This window comes from Synchiropus splendidus, chromosome 5, assembly GCF_027744825.2.
Source record: "Synchiropus splendidus isolate RoL2022-P1 chromosome 5, RoL_Sspl_1.0, whole genome shotgun sequence".
In the NCBI taxonomy this organism is placed as follows: Eukaryota; Metazoa; Chordata; class Actinopteri; order Syngnathiformes; family Callionymidae; genus Synchiropus; species Synchiropus splendidus.
This window is the reverse complement of record NC_071338.1, coordinates 16,283,279-16,302,902: the sequence shown is the minus strand read 5'-3', so window position 1 is coordinate 16,302,902 and position 19,624 is coordinate 16,283,279. Positions and strand designations below refer to the sequence as shown.

Below are 19,624 nucleotides of genomic sequence, written 5' to 3'. Positions count from 1 at the left end.
CGACAAGTGGTTTTGTCCACAGATCCTGCGCTCGGTGCAGCACAACAGGGGTCGAGGAGGAACACGGCGACCGTGTTGTACTGTATATGTGGGGTTTTGGGGTTTGGCACTGGCCGGATTCACTTCTTCAATCTTTTTCTCAAACATCTTCAAACATTTTTTGTTTGTAAAGAGGCTATACCACAGCATGTATTACTTGTGGCGATGGTTAGCTCAAAAATGGAAAGACAGATTTTGACAAAATTGTTATATTGACATGTCAGGAACAAGTCGGTTTTGGGGCTGATCTTGGCTCGAAACATTTAAAGATTTCCCCATTCATTTCCATCACTTACGGTCATGTGACCAGAGCAGCGCTTTGGTTGTGTCACTTGAGTACGACGAAGTGTCGGCTTGGACCAGTGGGTGGCTCCTGTGTAGAACTGTCACTGGTCGTTGTTGATACGTACGTGTGGAATAGTGTTAGCATTGTGCTTTTGCAATGTAATTTAAATGTCTGAAAAAAACTCACCAAAGAGTAAAAACCTTCTGTCCAAGAGGTCCTTTCGATTCGGGTGTTGATTATTACTGTTATTTCCTCATTTCTAAGAGAATTGGACACCATTATGTTGTTCACTATGATGGATCAATGGATAAAAGCATGTGCTGTTGAGCAGTTTCAAAAGCAGCAGGGAAGAACAAGCAGTTGATTTTTACGTCAAAGAAGCAGAAAACGGAAAACTGCACCAGCCTAACTTGATGTACAACAAAGTGACAAAAAAACATCTCACTCTGTCAAGAAAAAACTGATTTTCAGGCGTATTTGAGTTCTCGTGCTCAACTTGCTTTACAATGACCTTGGATTTTGACATGACTCTCTTCAGGATCTGAATTTAAAAGTAACAACGGCACAGAAAGAGCTTATGAAGCACAAAAATGACCCGGACCATTTCTCCCCACTCAAAAACTGACATTTAGTTTTTAGTCAGAAGCACAATACTTCTAATGGCAGAAGATGGGATCAGCTCAGTTACGTGAGGCGAGCGTCGCTGCGGTATATGATGTGGTCTTGTTGGCTTTACGCAGCGAGCCACTCTAAAAGAACGTCTCACTGGCTGTGTCATCCTATGTTTGGAGGCGAGAGTAGCGCCCAGGTCAAGTTCTCTGATGCGACAACGACAGACTGAGTTGTTAGGTGGAAACCAGCGAAACAAGACTGAAGCATCGCCTTGGACTGTACAGGACCCAAGTGTGGGGACGCGGCCACCAGTCAACAGAGAGAGTTCCTAACTGGCCGAAGCTGCACAGCCAGGATCAGCGTAGGCGGCAGGGGCAGCCATGAAAGGACGAACACACACAAGATGACTAAACAATACACCGGCAAAAAGTACCCGCTCCGGCTAGCTTTGTTGTTCCTGTGTGCGCACGACGTGCTGCGTTTGCTAACAAGGCCGCAGAAGACTGGAGGCTGAGGCGAGTGCTGGAGCAGAAGCCGGTGGCTTATTAGAGCCTCCTCAGATCCAACATGTGCCCATGATGGAGCGGAGCAGCCCTGTGTCCCGCTGCTCATCTGCGGCCCACGTTAATATGATTAGACGGGATTATGGTAATGTGCAGGGGATCTGGTGGGTGTGGGGTGACGCTTTGCCGCGCTGGTTTCGGGGAATACTTAATTGGTTGGGCTGCTTTGATGTTGTGGAGGAGCAGAGATGGGGGTCGATGGGAAAGGCTGGTAAAGACAAACTACAATTCCAATTTGTGGCCTGCAAGAGACAAAGGAAAGAATGGAACCTGACGCAAGTGAAGAGAAACCACACGGAAAGCAAACCGCCCTGGATCTCATGCCTCCGGAGCATCGCTGACTTCGAGACTTTTAGGGATTAATTCTCGGCCTGCAGTGAAGGTGGAGACAAAATCCAAGAAAACAAATGAGTCACGTGTAAAAAAGGGTAAACAAATATGACATGTTTGAATGGAAATATGGCTGTGATTTTCAACGTTGCAGAGCATTATGGGACTTACAGTGGTTTCACAGTGACATAGGTTTGGGTGATGGTACTTTATCAGCAGTAATGTTTCAAGCGGCATATATATTTTATACTCTTTTAAACAATATATTTTTATACTATACACTTTTTCGATCATTAATTAAAAACTCAGGTCGTACATGTGAAGCATATTTACAAAATGGGTACAAACTAAAGGAGGCCAACAAACTGCAGGAGAGCAGCAGTGTGGGGAAACCCCACACTCAATTTCATGAAAAGTTAAAGTCGGACACTGTAAGTAAAAATCTTGCAATTTTATTTGCATATAAAGGCAGCTAAATATATCACAATGAACCAAAAAGGAGAACTAACATTTCCATGAGTGGGATACAATCAGAGAGGACGAGAGCACGAAAAAGAGAGCATTTACAGCGGCAGAGATGAAACAATTGGCAACATTTTTTTTTGTGCAAGCAAGATTGCATTTACACACAGTGCAAAATTTGAAACAAAAAAGTTCGAGAAAAATACCCTCAAATTTACATTTCAATGGATAACTTAATGTTTAGGCAGGCGGATTTTGTTTAAAGTAACAGCGCCTGTTGGATTGTGACAAGATGAGAAAAAAAAAAAAAAGACAATTCCTCTCTTAAAAAATGGACAATAAGTGGAAGTAAATTCACAAAACATCTTAAAAAGGAAACAAACATTTCAGTTACACAGGTGCATGCAGAAAAAAATGCACCAGAATTATTTTTTTTAAATCAGCAAACACAACTTTTTGTACTGATGTTTTACAACATGAATATATAATATATATTTGTATACATATATTTTCCAAATCAGAAGAGAAATGCATAACAGAATGCTTGATGTTTCGGGCAGTAATTGGACAGTTTTCCGTCACACGCTGTTGTCACAGGAAATAAATAAGGACTCTTTCTGAGCTCGCAACTTTCGGGGCTGAGAACATTAAAGCTCGTTTAAGGCAGCGTCCCTGTCAGCCAATGACAAAATAGGAACTGACGTGGAGAGAAGGAAAAGAAGAGAAGAAAATGATTATGAGGCCTAAAGACAAATATATATATATATGGTGAAGAATAGAAAACAATACCATCCATTGTCCAGCAAACAAAAGATAATTGTACAAATTCACAAAGCGTCATTTATCTTACAGATCAGACCCAAATTCATCAAGAGCAAGATTGTTAAATCACAAAACCCCTCGAGTTCGCAGGAGAACACTGTGTCAGGCATCTCATCCCCCCCAAACAAATGCTGCATGTCCTTCATAAACAACTTCCCCATTTTATTTCCTTGTAATCTTGTTTTTAAAGCACGATGAAAAAATGTTTTTGGGGGAACAAAATCTTTTACCACGGCATCAGACTGACAATATTTGAGTTGACAGAAGCCAACGTTTCCAGGTGAAAGTCATTTGGAATTGTCAAAACGAGATCTGAAACCTGTGCAAAAAAGATAAAGATGCCATTGGCACAACTGGAAAGAGATATTCTCCATTGACCTCTGAACCTCCCACCCACTCCCTCACCCCGAAACCTCCACCTCTACAGCTTGAAAAAAGAAATATTTAAAGAAACAAGTCTTTTTTTTTTAACTTGACATATTTATAGAAAAAAAAGCTTAATTCCGCTGCCGTCCGACAACCTCTCAGGAGGAGGAGGGGTTGGGCAGGTCGAACACGATGGGGGGGTTGGTGGGTTGGAAGCTGACGGTGCAAGTGGACGCGTTGATGAACGTCGTGTATCCGTCGGTCATGATGCCGTAACCTGGAGGGCAGAGAGGCGAGATCAGAGGCGGAGTTTGTACAACTCTGTCACATCAGATTCAGGCCAGTTTTATTAAGAGAGTCTTCATGGACAAAGCACCTCGACAAAGCGTAGGAGCATCTGCCAAAACATTAGAGACCATCCAGGCCCAAAAAGAGTCGATAACTGGCCCTTTGTTAACAGGAAATGGGACTCAGAATGTGAGGTCTCATTTTTCATCTGTGATGAGTATCAAAATACAGTGTCATCAAATTCCCTTACATTTACATCACTCATTTCCCAGAAATATTTCAAACATTGTTGCAAGAAAACGGCCTGCTGGAGGGCAAACTACTGTCCTTGTACATCACTGACATGCACTGAAGGCAGCGTAGTTTTGGTGAGCTTCACATGACTCTTAGATCCCATTCTGATCCAAACATATGTACTGACAAGCGCAAATGACTCTGTGGGCTGGGTGAGGCACCGAGGCCTTGAGTCTGACACCTGTGTTTTACAGGCATTCTGTGCCTTGACAGTTAGCAAGCACTCGCCTTTGAATCTGGTAGGCAAACATTACCCAACTTTTGTTTTCCATGTCCGAAATGTTTTCCCCTTCACTAGTTTAACTTGGTCGAAATAGCTCTGAAAAAAAAGGACCTGAATGGCCAGACTTAGATCGCCCTGTTGCCTTTGAGTTTGTTCACTTGTCTTCTGCCCCTGCATCTCTTCCATCAGGCGCTAATCGTGTCAGACATGATAAACCTGAGAAGCTATTGTTGCACATGACATCCGGGATGAAGACAATAAAGCTGAACGCTCTACTGGGTCGGTGCTGACCTTCATGAATTCCCCCGAAGGCGTGGAGTTTGGGTCGCACCCTCTTCTGGACAGTGTTCAGCAGCTCCACACAACCCACCCGCTGCAGCTCCTTGGGAACCCAGTCTCGGAAACCTGAGGGAACACACGCCGATGTGAGTGCGGGACTATGATCACACACTTTGACTTCCCTGTCACCAAAGCAAATATCAGAATTGGAATTAAACTTCGAATTGATGTTGCTTCATGAAGTGTGCAGTGAATGAATATTAAAAGTGGTTCAAGGAAAAGGGTTAATTAAAAACGACCATGATATTAATATAATTCCAAACAACTATAATACCAAAGTCAAGTCAAAATCAGGCAATTGGGTTGGTAATAAAAAGTACGGAGGCTGTTGTCTGGGGACAAATTAATTCGTGCAAACCAATTATAGGAAAATAAATCAAAATAAAACAGAATTTTCATGTAAAAATGGCAACAAATAATGGCATCAAGTGACAGCCGTAAAGTGCTTTAGCAGATTTGGTAAAATGTCTCACATCTGGTCGACATTTTAAAACCTGACGTCTTGCGAGTGGAAAGCATCAAATCTTAAAATGAGATGAGGTTGAAATGTGTATGGACGTTGGACACACTGTCGTATGAATCCTGCAAGTTTACAGCAATACCTGGCCACTCTAGCAAATCAAATCAAAGCAAGTTGCTGGCCGACTTCCTCCATCTGGTCATGCTACCTTGAATCCTAAACTTGCAGCCCTCCTCCTCCTCCCCCCAAATCTCTTCTCCCATGATCCCTCTCCTCGTTTGCAGCGTCTGTCACACTTCTGCAAAATCGAGTTTCCATGCAATCAGAGCGGCGCAGCAGCAGTCCTCCGAAGGCGAGAGGAAAGGAAATCACTCGATAAAACCAGATGGAGAGGCCAGAACCAAGAAAAATACACCACGGCAAAGGCAAGTGACCGGCAGATAAACAAGTGTTCTTCTGCAAAAATATGTTTTTCATCAAATCAAAGACAAAAGATGTTTTATTCTGTATAGCATCTAGTGATGCCCGATACTGACATGTTGCCGATATTGTCCAAACCCTTGATTTACGTTAATGACAAAAAATTATACTGAAATGTGCAACTCATTTCAGGCCACATTAAATCTGCTCTCAAGAAAGTTAGTAGACATGAATTATTGCTAATAAGATTCCTGTGTTTAACAAGGCTGTTAAAGGAAGGAACAGCCACACAGTATTTTTAACACATTTGACAATACTGGCTTCCATTATCGGAGGTATATGATATCGATACTAACAATCACTTGAAAATGATGCTAATACGGACTGATTATGTCGAACCTCCCTCATGATAATGTGAGGAATAACAAAGACTGCTAAATATGGTTGGTTAATTGGACTCACCGAGCGGAGGTCCGTGGGTCATCAGGATGTCGATGCCATCGGGGACGAGGTTCCATTTATCCAGCAGAGACTGTCCTCGCGGCAGGTTGAAACCCCAGCCATTAAACCACGGAGTCCTGCGGAGACGGACGTGAAGAGATCACATTAGCACATGGTAGGTCCATCAGAGTCAGAGCACAAGACCTCACTGATGTTGAGAGTCAAGTCCAGGCGCGTTTACCCTCTCAAGTCAACTCAAACAAAAACATGCTTGTTGCTGATTTTATAGCTGAGAAGAGCGAAAGACAGTGTGACAACATCGGAGCATGTCACGAGCAGTCACATTCTGAAGTCACATGATGACAAATTTCCCTTTTCTCCGAACAGTCGACATGTCACCACAACACTTGAAGCGTATCAACTCTCTGCCTCATTGATAGTCCATGAACAACCCTTGGATCAGCCTCTTGGCTTCCTCATGTGCAACCACGAGGGCTCAGGATGAGAAAAGATGACTGAAGACTGTACTTTTTCTGATGGCATGCACTTCAGGACGGGATGTCAGAAGTACATGTACAGTTCATGATTGACGCACACTTGATGCCTACAATTTGCTGAGGGGGAAACACGGCAACAATATCAGAAGCAAACACTGTCACTTCGAATGAAAACTTTCAGGTCATCATCAGGTAGGTACCACCAAAAGTTCAAGTAAGAGTGCCGCTGGACTGTATGTTAACTGTTGCGGACGCGACACCATACTCCACTGTGCAGGCCAAGTGTACACATTTATGCTGATACTGTGCTGGACCACTTCAGAGGGTCAATCGCATGAGTACAGTAGATGAACTATACGCGGATCCTCTGTAGCGCTCATTAAAGACTTCAATATTTGAGAAGCACTGCTCTAACTCGTAGAAGAATCCCCTAACATGGCACAATACCGTTTACATTCTGGTACAAACTACTGGTCATGCAACACACAGCAGAGAAAGAAAATCAGTTTATCAATCAAAGTAGAGCTGTGCAGAGGAAAATCAACTCATATAGACTAATGTATTTTTTGAGCCCAGCCCAACGTGGGATACATTTGGATTTCAGTTTTAAGTACTTCTGGGCAGAAGCCATGAAACACTTATGGACCCTCATCCCCCTGTTGCACCACATTCATCATGTGTTCAGGAGCCCGCGCCGAGGTGCAAGTGTGGAAAAACAGTTCAATATCAAAATATCCATTTTTTTTTTAATAATCACGAGTGTTATTAACATTAACACAATTTTGTTGTGTTATTTAGACATTGCTTATTTCTGAATGGGATGGACTCCCAATAGATCAGCTTTGTTTAGTGCCAAATTCTGCCTCCTCCCTATTTTATTTATGTTGTCACAGTTAAACAGTAGAAAAGGTATTGTGTTCCGGTTGTGTGGCTGGGAATGTTCAAGCCTGACGGACACTAATTCAATTGATCAGACTGTCAACTCGTGACAAATCTAAACACACGTTTGAGGAAGCATAATTTAGGAAGAAATTACATTTTATGTAAATGTGCGTAATGATATGCTGAACAAGACGGACCATCATCTGTCAATCGAGCAATTTCCTGACGACAAACCAGATAGATTGACAGCAGATGTGCCCACATCCGCAGCCAGGGTGCAGCAACAAGGTGATGGCTACCGATTCAGAATTCCTCACCAGACACAAAGAGAAGCTCTAACAGGGTGAAGGGGAGCGAGAATGGATGGATGCGGTCAGAGGTAAACAGATGAGAAATAAAGTGAAGCGTGTGGAGGTGAGATCTGGGAGCGGGGGGCAGGGACTCTGAAGGGAGAACAAGAAATGGAGTAGATGCCGGTTGATAAATTGAGCCTTCATTTATCACAATAGTGGTAATGGCAGTAGAAGTCTGACACCGGAGGAAAGGAAGATAGATTATCACACTGCTGCGCCACGGAATACTAACCGACTCCAGAAAACTCACCTAGCAAATATGACTTTAATTTTAATTTAAGGTCTGCGCCGGATGGATGGGACATTCTCGGGAAGCTGGGAGCTGCCTCCAGCGAGGGAGCTGGATATTGTATTTGACCAGTGGGAAATGAGGGCTCCCAAACATCAATAGGCTTTGTTACAGTGAGGGATGGATGCTGTGGACCGGATCAATACTGGTTGTTCACGAGTGAACTGTGTGGGACAAACCGAGGCTGCAAGACGTAGGATCAGCATCCCACTAGGCTTTCAGAAAGGCAACCAAACATGCTAGTGGTTTAATGTAGAGTAAGAAAACACATTAATTCTGGGTTGTGGGTGAAAAACCGGCAGTAATAGGCTGACTAATTTGGGTCTGCAGGTCGATCTATATTGAACCGTTCTGCACTCGCGAACCTGGAACTTTGATTTAACGGCTCTCTCCCTCCATCCAGAGCTGAGAAATGGATGTAGAAATGAGAAGTGAGGAGCCAGAGGAGTGAGTGCCACAGTCTGGACTGATGAATTACAACTAATCATACTGATCACAGCTAATGGATTACAGGGAAGACTGGCCACTTCTATCTTGGAAACATGGCTGCCACTGGAGCTGCACAGAGCGTGACACAGGAGGACTTAGGATTATTATTCACAATATTGATCAGACAAATTATTGACCAACACGGATGTGATAGAATGTTCCTTGCGGATGAAGCAAATCAGATCTTGTAGCGAATTTGTGCACTTTTTAAAATAATAAGTCCTTTCAAGAGAGAGACAACATTTTCTAGGAACTATGGGCAATGATAAACAGGAAGGTGAACAAGTCGCCCATCTAGAAAGACTAACATCTAGTCACAGAAGCAAAAAGGTTGTAACAATGAAATAATACAAGGCCCCAGCAAAAAAAAACAAAGATGCTTTTCACACATCCATTCTTGCTCTTTATGTGGGCCATGTATATGGTGACGCATGCCTCAAAAAAAAAAAGAGAAGAAAAGAAGAGGATTGTAAGTATTTGTTGAAACAGTATTGCAATATATTGCAATGTATCATATCACCACTCCTGTATCAGGATGCGTATTGTATCACCAGATACCTGCCAATACACGACCCTATTAAATATATGAACACAACCGGCTTTTGTTCCACTTTTCTTTTTACAAACATATTAATCTGAGCGTTAACACTGAAACTTTGACAGCACAATGTTCCCACTGTTGGTTGATTTGCCATCTACCAGAGTAAATTTGTTAGACAAAGGTTAATCATATCACGTAAAGGAAGGTGACACAGGTTTTATTGTACTTTACTGGAGCTCTTTGTGTGTTGAACAAAATGCAAACCCGCTTCTAAGCCAACAGTGCATGTGTGTGTGTTAAAGTCAGATGAAGCAACATCCAATAGCCCTTTCATCCTTTGACACTTGCCATCAGGAACCAGTAACCGTGGCAACAGAGGAGCGTCGCCGCTGAGAATTATAGGACGTAAACCACCCACATAAAATGTGACGGGAACAAAGGGACAATTAAAAAAGAGGGACAAGAATGCAGCAACCCAGAGAAACTCCAAAATATCTCGGCTTGTGCTTGGATCTAAGGGACAGAAAGTCTGCAGCATGCAAGCAGAAAGGCCAGTAACCCTGGTAACGGGACTTTGAATGATCCCCCGGGGAAACAATGGGAGGTAACGGGTTAAAAATGGGCCCGCAGCGGAGGTGGAGTCGGCAGAAGCCATTTAGCCGGCGTACAGAACGTCAATATTCAATTAGGCTGGTGGACATCATTAGCACGGCAGCACAGCGTCTCTCTGGGCGTGACAGCTCTTAACCCCGTTGCTCCCCCGAGCGGCTCAGTCCAGGTCTCCAGACAGGACAAGAGACCCCTCCCCCCAAAAATGCCTGCAATAGACGCACAAACACAGGAGTGAACATATCAGTCTTCCCATCATGCCTGTTAATTAAACTCCTCCATCCATGAATGGGTCATTTCAACCATCTTTAACACCTCAACAGCCCCGCACACTGTTGTGCTCCTGACCTGCTTAAACAATCGCCTGTTTCACAATCTGCTTCCACTAAACCGCCAATTACCCGATACGTAACAGAAATTGGGAACGAGGATAAAATAAAAAGAAAACACGAGTGAGAAATCATAACAAATGTCTGATATATCACACACAAATATTAGTCTTCTAAAAAATGCAAATCAAACATATAAGATTAGTGTAAAAAAGTAATCAGAAACATGACTGTTGTGCTACACCTCTTTGTCAATTTGGGTCATGTACATATTCAAAAGCTCAAAACCGTTTGAGCTGCAACACACACGATAAACTGTCTCCACCCAGAGACAGCAAGAAAGTAGAGCATGAGCACATGCAGGTGCAGCAATCCATACTGTCTGACCTCTTGAGTCACAGTGACCCAGAGGTCAGAGGGGGGAGGGCTCTAATTGATCAACCTGTCAGAACCAATGAGGAAGGCCATGTTAATGGGACTTTTATATGCCTCCCGGGACAAACCACCTGACACTGGGCCGTATGAGAATGTGGAAAGCAGCGAGTGTGTGTTTGGGTGCTGGTGTGAGTAATCCCAGGGTCCAGGTACCCTTATTAAAAGGAGCCAAGTGGAGACCGGCTGCATTTTGAAAAATGGCCTCTCACCACCAAGGCCACCGTTGCAAACTTTGGGGACATGCTAGAAGGTAAAGCCACAAGGATGAAGAGGCTCGACGCACACAAATGTGTATTTGGCTGAAGGAGTGTGTGTGTGTGTGTGTGTGAGTGAGTAACTAAGTGTTCTCTCTCTCTGTCCCAGAACTAATAACTGGTGCCCGGTGACTGATGGAGTGAAGAAAAGATTAATCTTGGTGTGCTCTAGCAGCCAAATGCTCAGGCGTTAAGGGTTAAGCACCAGACTTGGCTGACTCTGAACAGGATCAAAATTTCAAGTACCATCCGACTTCCAACCGGATCGGTTCCGACCAACTGGTCGAAGTCGAAGTCGAATGCCATTCAAAATAGACAATGCAAGGGTTATAGCTACTACTGTAGTGGTAGATGGCTGTGTGAGAGTGAGATGCTGGGATACTGTGCTGCCGTCACTGTTGTACGCGTTGCTGGGCCGCTACGTGCTGCGGTGCCAGACATTGAAATAAAAAAAAAAAAAAAAGCATCTGCTGGCCGTGGTCGTAAGTACGGGTGGACATAAATCGAGCAGGTCGTAAGTTGTATGTTACCTGTAGTAGAAAAGGATGACACACTTGCGAACACAGTGTGTTCATGCTGAGGTGCAACCAGCCGCAGTTTAACCTGCAGGCCGCTAATGTAAAACAACAACAGCAGCATCGGCAGGCAGATGCTCCGCAGCAAACACAGCTGCTGCCCACGACCAGCAGCTCCCAGCTTTCACGGCGTACAAGTCTTGGTACCTGTGTGTTTGAGCGCTTGAATACGATGAGCAGACTAAGCCAGGGAACCATAGGAAAAGGGTAAATGCCAAACACAGTGGCAGGAAATTAAATAAGAGAAGGCAGATTAGGAGTGTTTCCTCTGCCAGCATTACATTTATGAGGCGTCCTCCTTGACTCCCCTCACCTCTGTGATACACACACACACACACACAGACTTGCATTCTCGTCAAAGCAGTAACTTAAAATTTCTGTCTGGAAGAGAGTGACTCAGAGCACTTAAGGATTACGCCACAACAAATTTGTTAACAGGATGTCAACGTGTTGGTTCTCAAATCACAATAAAGTTGTCTTTTTCCATTTTACTGAAAACAGCGCTTAAATCTTCATGAGGTGGCTCTCAACTTGACAAAAACAATCAGCGTGAAAGACTTTGCGTCAACCATCAGTCATTTTTTAAGCTCAGTGCAATAGACGTGATGCGAGTTACCTGGATTTATCGTGATTTCGCATGAATCACTATCGTGCAGTTAATGGGAAGCCATTACAACATTGGAAGCTGCTGCAGACATAAAGTCTAGCATTTATTTTAGACTAAATGCGAATAGACGTGCGAAACTTCATCAGAAAACAGACAACTTGAAAACAAGTAGCTCATCTTATATTATTCTGCCAGGGTTTCCGCTATAAAATTGTGTCGTGCCGCCAGTGCAAAATAAAAGGTGCCATGTCTTCAGAGCAGTATTTTTTTGAAGTCCTTACAAATGTAAATGATATTGTTCGAATATGGTTTTAAGGACTCCAGGATTCCTGGATTCAGATAGAGTCAGATGTCCACCCAACCGCACTGCGTCAGACTCAGACGCCCAATGGAAGTGGCCGCCATTTTCCCCATTCACTTGATCAAGCAAGGATTGCGACATTGCCAATATGTGTTATGTTCTTAGCAGTGGTGAATTATAATGACATTGACAAGTGTTGATCAAAGGCAGATGATCGCGTCTGAAAATGGCTTGATCTAATCCAACCAGCACTGACTATGAACCTTAGTAAAGACTAAGGCCAGTATTGTTATAAATGCTTTTCAAACAGCGTCACACGTGGTGTATCATAGTGAACATTTGCAGGATTTGTGCTACTTTTCACAGACATATTTCCTCTCCGAATGGTTCTGTCTACTCCAATTTGAAGTGGTGCCACCATGGAGAGTGTGACAAAAAAGAGCCGTATATTTAAAGGATGGCGTGGCTCTGCCATTCAAATGATTGACTGACTTCTGTAAAAAATAACATATGCATGTGAGGCAAAGGTCCAACAACAAGTTCAGCTGGGTAGCATGAGATTGTTTTGTGACGCTTTGCCCAGAAAAGAAAAATGTCATGGAAAACTTCCTGTATTGTTTAGCATTACCACTGCCACAGTTTAGTCTCAGTTTGTAGCTGTGACAGGTGGCTTATGGTAGTAATGCAAGCCTGTCATGGGAACCCAGAGGGCCCAATGCAAACTTGGAACACTTGTGAAATATGGATCTGTCAGAGTGCTGGGAAGGTCTACAGAGGGCTCACCATTAAGAAAGGAAGAATTTGGGTCTTATTGAAAGAGACCTTCTGGGGGTTGGGGCCAGAGACCTATTCAGTTTGCCCTCCGATACTGGGACAAGGGTCCCATTACCTCTTCCAGTCCCGACCTCAGTGAACTTGATCCTGGAGAACAATGTTGAACATGGGAGGGCAGCAGGGGGAGGGACGGTGGTGTAAAGGGAGGTGGAGAGGATAATATATCTGGGAAATAAGTGTGTAGAGAAAACTGACAATAACTGACAGGCAAGGTTTCATCTCAGCTTTGCTCAGCAGACCCCGGCTGCTGCCTTTTCTCATCATTTCATTTTTAATACACAGCTGTGTCTTTCAAAACTGTGGCCTTTATGAACCTTCTGCACAAGGACAAACGTCTGCACGTGTAGGTCAATCCGTTAATTGAAACATCTATTTCCAAAAGCAAAGACGTGAAATTCAATGGGACACAATTCAAGAAACAGATGTGATACTATTAAAGGAAAACAGGAAGAATGTCAATTTTGGCATCCACAGAAGGTCTTCGTCACTTCGTACACTTTATGTTACGTATATATACAATATATGTTGTTCACTCTGTCAAATGTATTTCATATTAGTGTTGCTCATAAGTTTTATTCCTGACTTGAATGTGTGTTTCATGTTTTTGTCTAAAAATTCCCAACTTAATATGGACACTGTAATGCTGGTCCTGAATCAGTGTCAGAGATGCTTTTTGAAGAGCACCTGGTTCAGGTCACAATGGCGAATATTCAGCCAGTGACTTTTCCAGTGCAGCTCTGATTGAGATCAAAACATAAAATTAGACTGACTTTCAATCCACTGGTTATTTCATCTGAAAAACTGAGGCTGAAAGATTAAAGGTCTTAGACTCCCAGTGACCACTCCAGAAAGAGCTGGTTGCACTGGGTATTTTAATTATTTAATTATAATATCTAAACATTTAGAATTAGCTGGATAACAATTGTTTGTACATATTTTCCTCTGCCTGCCTCACTCCACACTGGATGAATCATTGCTGCTAAAAAAACATCACCATCTCTTTTTGAAGGTAAGATACAGAATGTTCGGCTTCCATTGTGATGAAAAGCAGCAGGAGTAAAACAATGTAGTGCCTTGTGGAATCACAAAAATGAGTTTAGAACATATGAATATGAATGAGTGTAGCAGTGTTGGAGTTAAATGGATAATTTGTCTTGCAGTTACTAAACTCTGTGTTTGCGCCATGAGACACACAATTCACTCCAACAAAACAGAAGGTCAACCCTTGAAAATGTAAATATATAGATTTCTGTGTTGCACAACTGTAGTTACTGTGACAATCCTTCAGTTAACACACCGTGTCAGAAGTGTAGTCTTTGAATATAAACAGGATTCATTGGAGAATTAAATGAAACGTCCACCTCTTTTCAGCATCATCATTTCAATGTGAAACATCAGAGATGATGTTAATTTACTAGCAATGGAAACAGTGAGTTTAATTTAATCCGTCAGTGGTGATACAGTGAAAGTGACTCCTGGCAAGAATGCAACATTGACAAATGCTCTTTCACCTGCTACCACTTATTCTATGTCGACAATCCTACAACTTGGGAAAAAAATCTCAACAGCAAACCAATTAATATTCAATACTTTTAACACTGGGTCGTTTAAAAGTCTGAGATCTAGACAAACATCACAGCTTTCATTGTTTGTTCTGCAGTGAGGAGTTACTCTCCCCCTGAAGACTGTGAGAAAGCAAGCAGCAGGTTTTCACAAACCCAGCCTCGTCTCGACATGACAGGCCGGCAGTCTTCGCTACAGAGGTCATAGATCAAGGAAGTGGATGAGAAGAGGGTGTTAAAGGCAACAGGAAGGGGCAGGAGGTCAAACTAGTGCTGATACGTGGAGGTCTGTCTGCAGCTATTGTCTTGACCTTACAACTAGTGGATGTTGGCGAGGGCACAGAGCTGTAGAGGCAACAATGGGTACAGGAAAGCACACAAACTGGCATTGTTGGCTGAGTGGGTTTGAAAAGAGAGGGCCGGAAATCACACCACACAAAACTCTGTGCATACAAAACAGTTCACAGAGCTTGCTGATAAATTACAAAAAAAGTCTTGTTTAAAACCGTTGAACACTTTTAATGAATAAATTAAGTAATTTTGTAATGAATTCTCTGAGGAACAATTCAGAGCATTTAGACACAATAGTTTGTAACCACCTGGCTTAACTAAATCACAGACTGTGGTGCTAACTACTAGAGCATTTTGGAATCCTCCATGTTTCTTCATAGTTCATAGACAGACGGCGCCACCTTCTCATTGGCTTCATGCAAATAATTAGTATATCTGTTGTTCTTTTACAAACTTCAGACTGTCACTGGTTAATTTCACCATTGTTGTCCTCTGAATTCAACACATCCGAGCACTTCATCACCATGTTTCTTTAAATATCTTGGAATTCCTCACCTGTTCGCACTAAATGTTTCAGTACTCCAGATTTACAGTCTTTTTCGTCATAACAATGAAAGTTGGGTGTCAAACCCAACACTGCTGGAGGTCTAAATTCAGTGTGGACAAATAAGCAGAGGACCGTCTTTGTCCCTAAAGCTTTGCAGAGGTCAGCAGAGGAAGGAAAGGAAGTGCGGCAGCGTGATGTGAATGCTATCACAACCGAGCAGAAACCAGTAGGATGGCTGCCCTTCTGTTTATGGAGCTGTCATTACTGCAGTGATTGATAGTTCTCAACAGACAATCCACAACTCCCTCATGCGCTGCGTGACCTGGTGAAGCACGGTTGAGAAACAGCCAAGAGCACCTTTGTGTGAAGTGAACACTGCAGAATTAGAAGCGGATGTTTTTGGTGAGCTACTTATTTAAATGGATGAGACCTAAAGTGTCAAGATGAGAAATTCAATGTTTCGCATGGTCGTGTCTGGACGAACGTCGTGGAGCTGGAGAGTACAGCATGCCGTCAGTGTCTTGTCGTATTCATGTATGCAAGTCCAATGCAGCGACTATGCTGCGTGTTTATGGAATTTTCATCCCAGGGATCGTTTTTACAATAACTTATCGCCCATCCCTAATCAACACCTGTGAAGAATTCTTTCCAAGCTACTCTGTCTTCATATCAAGGACTTCACCTTTACAAGGCTATGAAACATGTCCAGAGGAACTAAAATGTCAAAATGCCATCAAAGAATTGTATCTCGAGGGGGCATAGTCTGCAATCTCAAGAAAATGTTTTCATTGAGTTTAAGGTTGTTCTTCCTCTTGAACTAAGGAGACATTTCATCAACTTTTAAAACTCGCAAACACTCAACTGCTGTGTTAAGATTTCAGTGTCAGTGTCAGACGGTGGCCTCTACCTTGGAAACAAGCGCTATAGCTAGCAATAGCTTGGAAAATAACTGAACACTCTATAGGCTGAAGAAAGTTCTGGATACTATGGTGCAGGGCTGCCACACATCAGACCAGTCAAGGAGACTTGCTCCTGCTTTTCAAATATTAATGGACTACTGAAAGTAACTCAGTATGGGAAACAAGATGATAACAACTAAAAACAAAACCAGCCAGCATACACAAAGACAAACACGGCAACAGAATAAACATTTGCTGAGTGACCTGGGCAAGTCATCGCTGACAGAGCAGGTAGCCTGAGGTCGGGTTCAGGTGGCATCCTAGAAGATGGATGTTACTCTTAGGCAGGTGGCTCATCCATCCTTGGCCTCCTTACAAGGAGTCGTAATTCCAATTTATAGCCTAGAGGAGCCTCCTCATATCATCTATTCGTCCTCGTGGCACAGGCTGCTTGCTTATGCTTGAATACTGAAAGTTTGTCAGTGCTCCCTGCTGCGCTCCGTCTTTTGATTAAGCTTGCATATCTCTCAGACGCTGTTATTCTCAAATGTGATTCAGGCGATTCAAGTTTTTGTTGGTACAGGGTGTCAGCTGATCACAGGGAATTTTTCCTCAAAGGAACAAGCAGAGAAGAATCTGGTAGCAGCTTATGCAAGGTTATATTCATCTTCATTGTTGAACTTAGAGTGTCAACAGAAAGGGGTGTTGATGATTTAATCCAAAAGAAAAGACATGGGAACCGCTACACATATGGACTTTCAAATGAGATTCACCATTCCCATATTGTAAACTAATTTAAGGTTTTATAAAGACAACCATCATTGTTCTCTTTTACAGTGTACTGTAGCAATGAACATTGTTTAGTGGTCGAACCCTCATTGTGACGATGGCTGCCAGAAGACAAACCTCAGTTTATTCTAATAAAATGGACAATAAGTAAGAAGAGCAATAAGAGCACACACAGCTGTAGTCAGTAGTCGACAGTCAAAAAAAACATTCTCAAGAAAGGCCTGAACATTTCTTTCTAGATTCTAATAGACATTGTGATGCAACAGAATGCGATTTGAAAATCACAGTGTCATGAGTACGCAGCCCTGTAGATCTGACCACACATCCTGCAAAAATAGAATTCTGTATTGTTAAAAACATAAACGCTCTTTTGGGCATCTGTTTAAAAAAATAATATGAAAACTGATGATGACCTAAATGATGGAGGATGAACACATTCACACTCACTAACCTACTAAACTGTAGGATGCAGCAGACCTATTCATTACAACTTGCTCACCTGCCCTCTCACCAAGCTATCCATCATCAAGGAGGCAAGCCGGCTTGCTCATTAGCTTTGAGACATTCATATTCTGTTAGTTAGTGCTGGTATTCTGTTAACAGGGGACAAACCATTAATTCAGCAGGCACAAAAGCAGACACGACCCCATTCCAGGCGGCGAGAGCGTGTGCTGGGCATCGCAGTCACAAGGCTGCCGCTTGTTTAACAGGACTCCGTAAGAAAAGAGACTGTGTGTTTACACAGTGGCATCTATGAGCTAGTATTAATAATAGAGCCACTTAGCATTCACAGGCATTGGTCTCAGCCACGTTGTTTGTTTCACAGGTCATTAAATTTATGCTGCAGCCCTAATGTTCATTACAGCTGCAAGATGACCAGGGGTCCTTTACCACTCAAGCACGGTCTTTAATCCCCCGCTGTATTCCTCGCACCAGCTTTCTTTTCATCCATGGTTCATTTTCCCCCCAACATGTTCACTTCCTTGACAACAATCTTCTCCAGGTTTAATTAAAAGGATTGCTGCAGTGATTCAGGACAGCAACCCAATTTCTCCTCACTGTCTTCATGGCACAAGATCAATAACTCCGGTTAAGAAACATGTTGTACAATACATTTATTGTTGTCCTGGTATCCAATTCACAGAACATTACCAAAGACCTCAACTAGACAAACTATAACAGTGTGGAAGAAAGAAAGATTTTATTCCCACTAATTCAGTACCAATGTATTTAAAAGCCCTTGCTATTTCACAAGTTACTTTAAAATAGTTACTCAGGAATAAAGGAGCAACAACATCTAGTCCTTCTCATTACATCATTGATGTGCCCTGAGGAAATATACTCAGCCTCCAGCTGCAGTCAAAATAGTATGTAAACTCAGGCAGATGTTCTTTTCATCATGAAGTGTTTGCCTTGACAGATAGACCCCGAAGGAGGAAGTCAAATTATGGGATTACATCACCACAACATTAGAATGAGTTTTCCTAAACATGAGCGAGCTGTGTTTAGGGTTGATATAGTTATTAAACTTAGTCATGTTTTCTTGATGTACATCACATTCACACCAAGCGTGATTCATTTGTGGAAATACGACTGTGTGATAATGGTGAAGATCATTTTTCTTTTTCATTGATGAGAGCATTTGCTCTAAGTTTGAAGGGGCGGAAAGTGTATCATTGCACATCATTCATTGTCCTCCACAGCCAACCTTAAAAGGTGGAGTCCTGTCTGACAGATTGTGAGAGAGCACGGACATGTGAGTCACACTTCACTTTGCTGGTAATTTCCCAGTGTAAGGGGCCCTCATGCTGCTGAGCGCTGGGGAGAACCCTGTCCTATGATGCATCTGGATATATAGGTATAGTTATCTCCTGTCTCTTGCTCGCCGCATTCTGGCTGGCTGATCAAAGTGATCAGTTGTTACATGTTACAGAATATTGTTCAACATGCCCAACAAGTCAGCTCTCAACTAAATAAATAAAGGAAAAATCCTTGATACAATTTTCATTTGTGAAGTAATCATGTTGGAAACTGAAAATGAACAGTTCAACTTACATAGTAACAGTTCATAAATAACCAAAAGGCACGCTATTTAAAATGTATTTGAACAACAGAACACAAAACTTAAAAAAAAAAAAAAAAAAGATTTCACTGCACCTTGTTTGAAAGGATAAGAACGTGCAGCTTCAGAAATGTGACAGCTCAATATATGTTTAAAAAAAAGTTTCACATCCTTCTGTCTGTAAATGGAAAAGGGGGAGTTCAAGGGCACAGAAATCTGTAACATACGTGTGAAAATGAAGAAGGAAACTGGCAAGGGTTATTTACTGCGCTGAAAAGGACCTGGAGAGGGAGGTGAGCACCCGACATGCCCAGCGCTGTGCACCACAGCTTTTGAGAAGAGGGGTTAAAGATTCTGAGGTTACTTGTTTACGGGTCAGAGTTGCTACAGCAATTTGACCCAGGATGTCAAACACAGCAAGGAGAGAGGGGGCGAGTAATCACTGCCACTTCATCTGCAGTGTTTCGAAGCTGCTGCTCGGCTTTCTGAGCACTATACCTGACACAAGTCAACCTCCAAGGTAAGGGGTCATTG

At 42.7% G+C, this 19,624-nt stretch overlaps 1 protein-coding gene across 2 annotated transcripts in view; it reads right to left on the bottom strand.

Annotated features, from left to right (window-relative positions):
• Positions 1-2,303: 2,303 nt before the first annotated feature.
• Positions 2,304-19,624, bottom strand: part of mpped2a (metallophosphoesterase domain containing 2a) — a 44,075-nt gene continuing 26,754 nt past the window's right edge. For both annotated transcript variants that reach the window (XM_053866496.1, XM_053866497.1), the window contains exons 5-7: positions 5,967-6,082; positions 4,577-4,690; positions 2,304-3,757 (exon numbers count right to left, since the gene is read on the bottom strand). In XM_053866496.1, the coding sequence (XP_053722471.1) occupies positions 3,639-3,757; positions 4,577-4,690; positions 5,967-6,082 (349 nt within the window). In that variant the 3' untranslated portion in view covers positions 2,304-3,638. The remainder of the gene's footprint in view (positions 3,758-4,576; positions 4,691-5,966; positions 6,083-19,624) is intronic.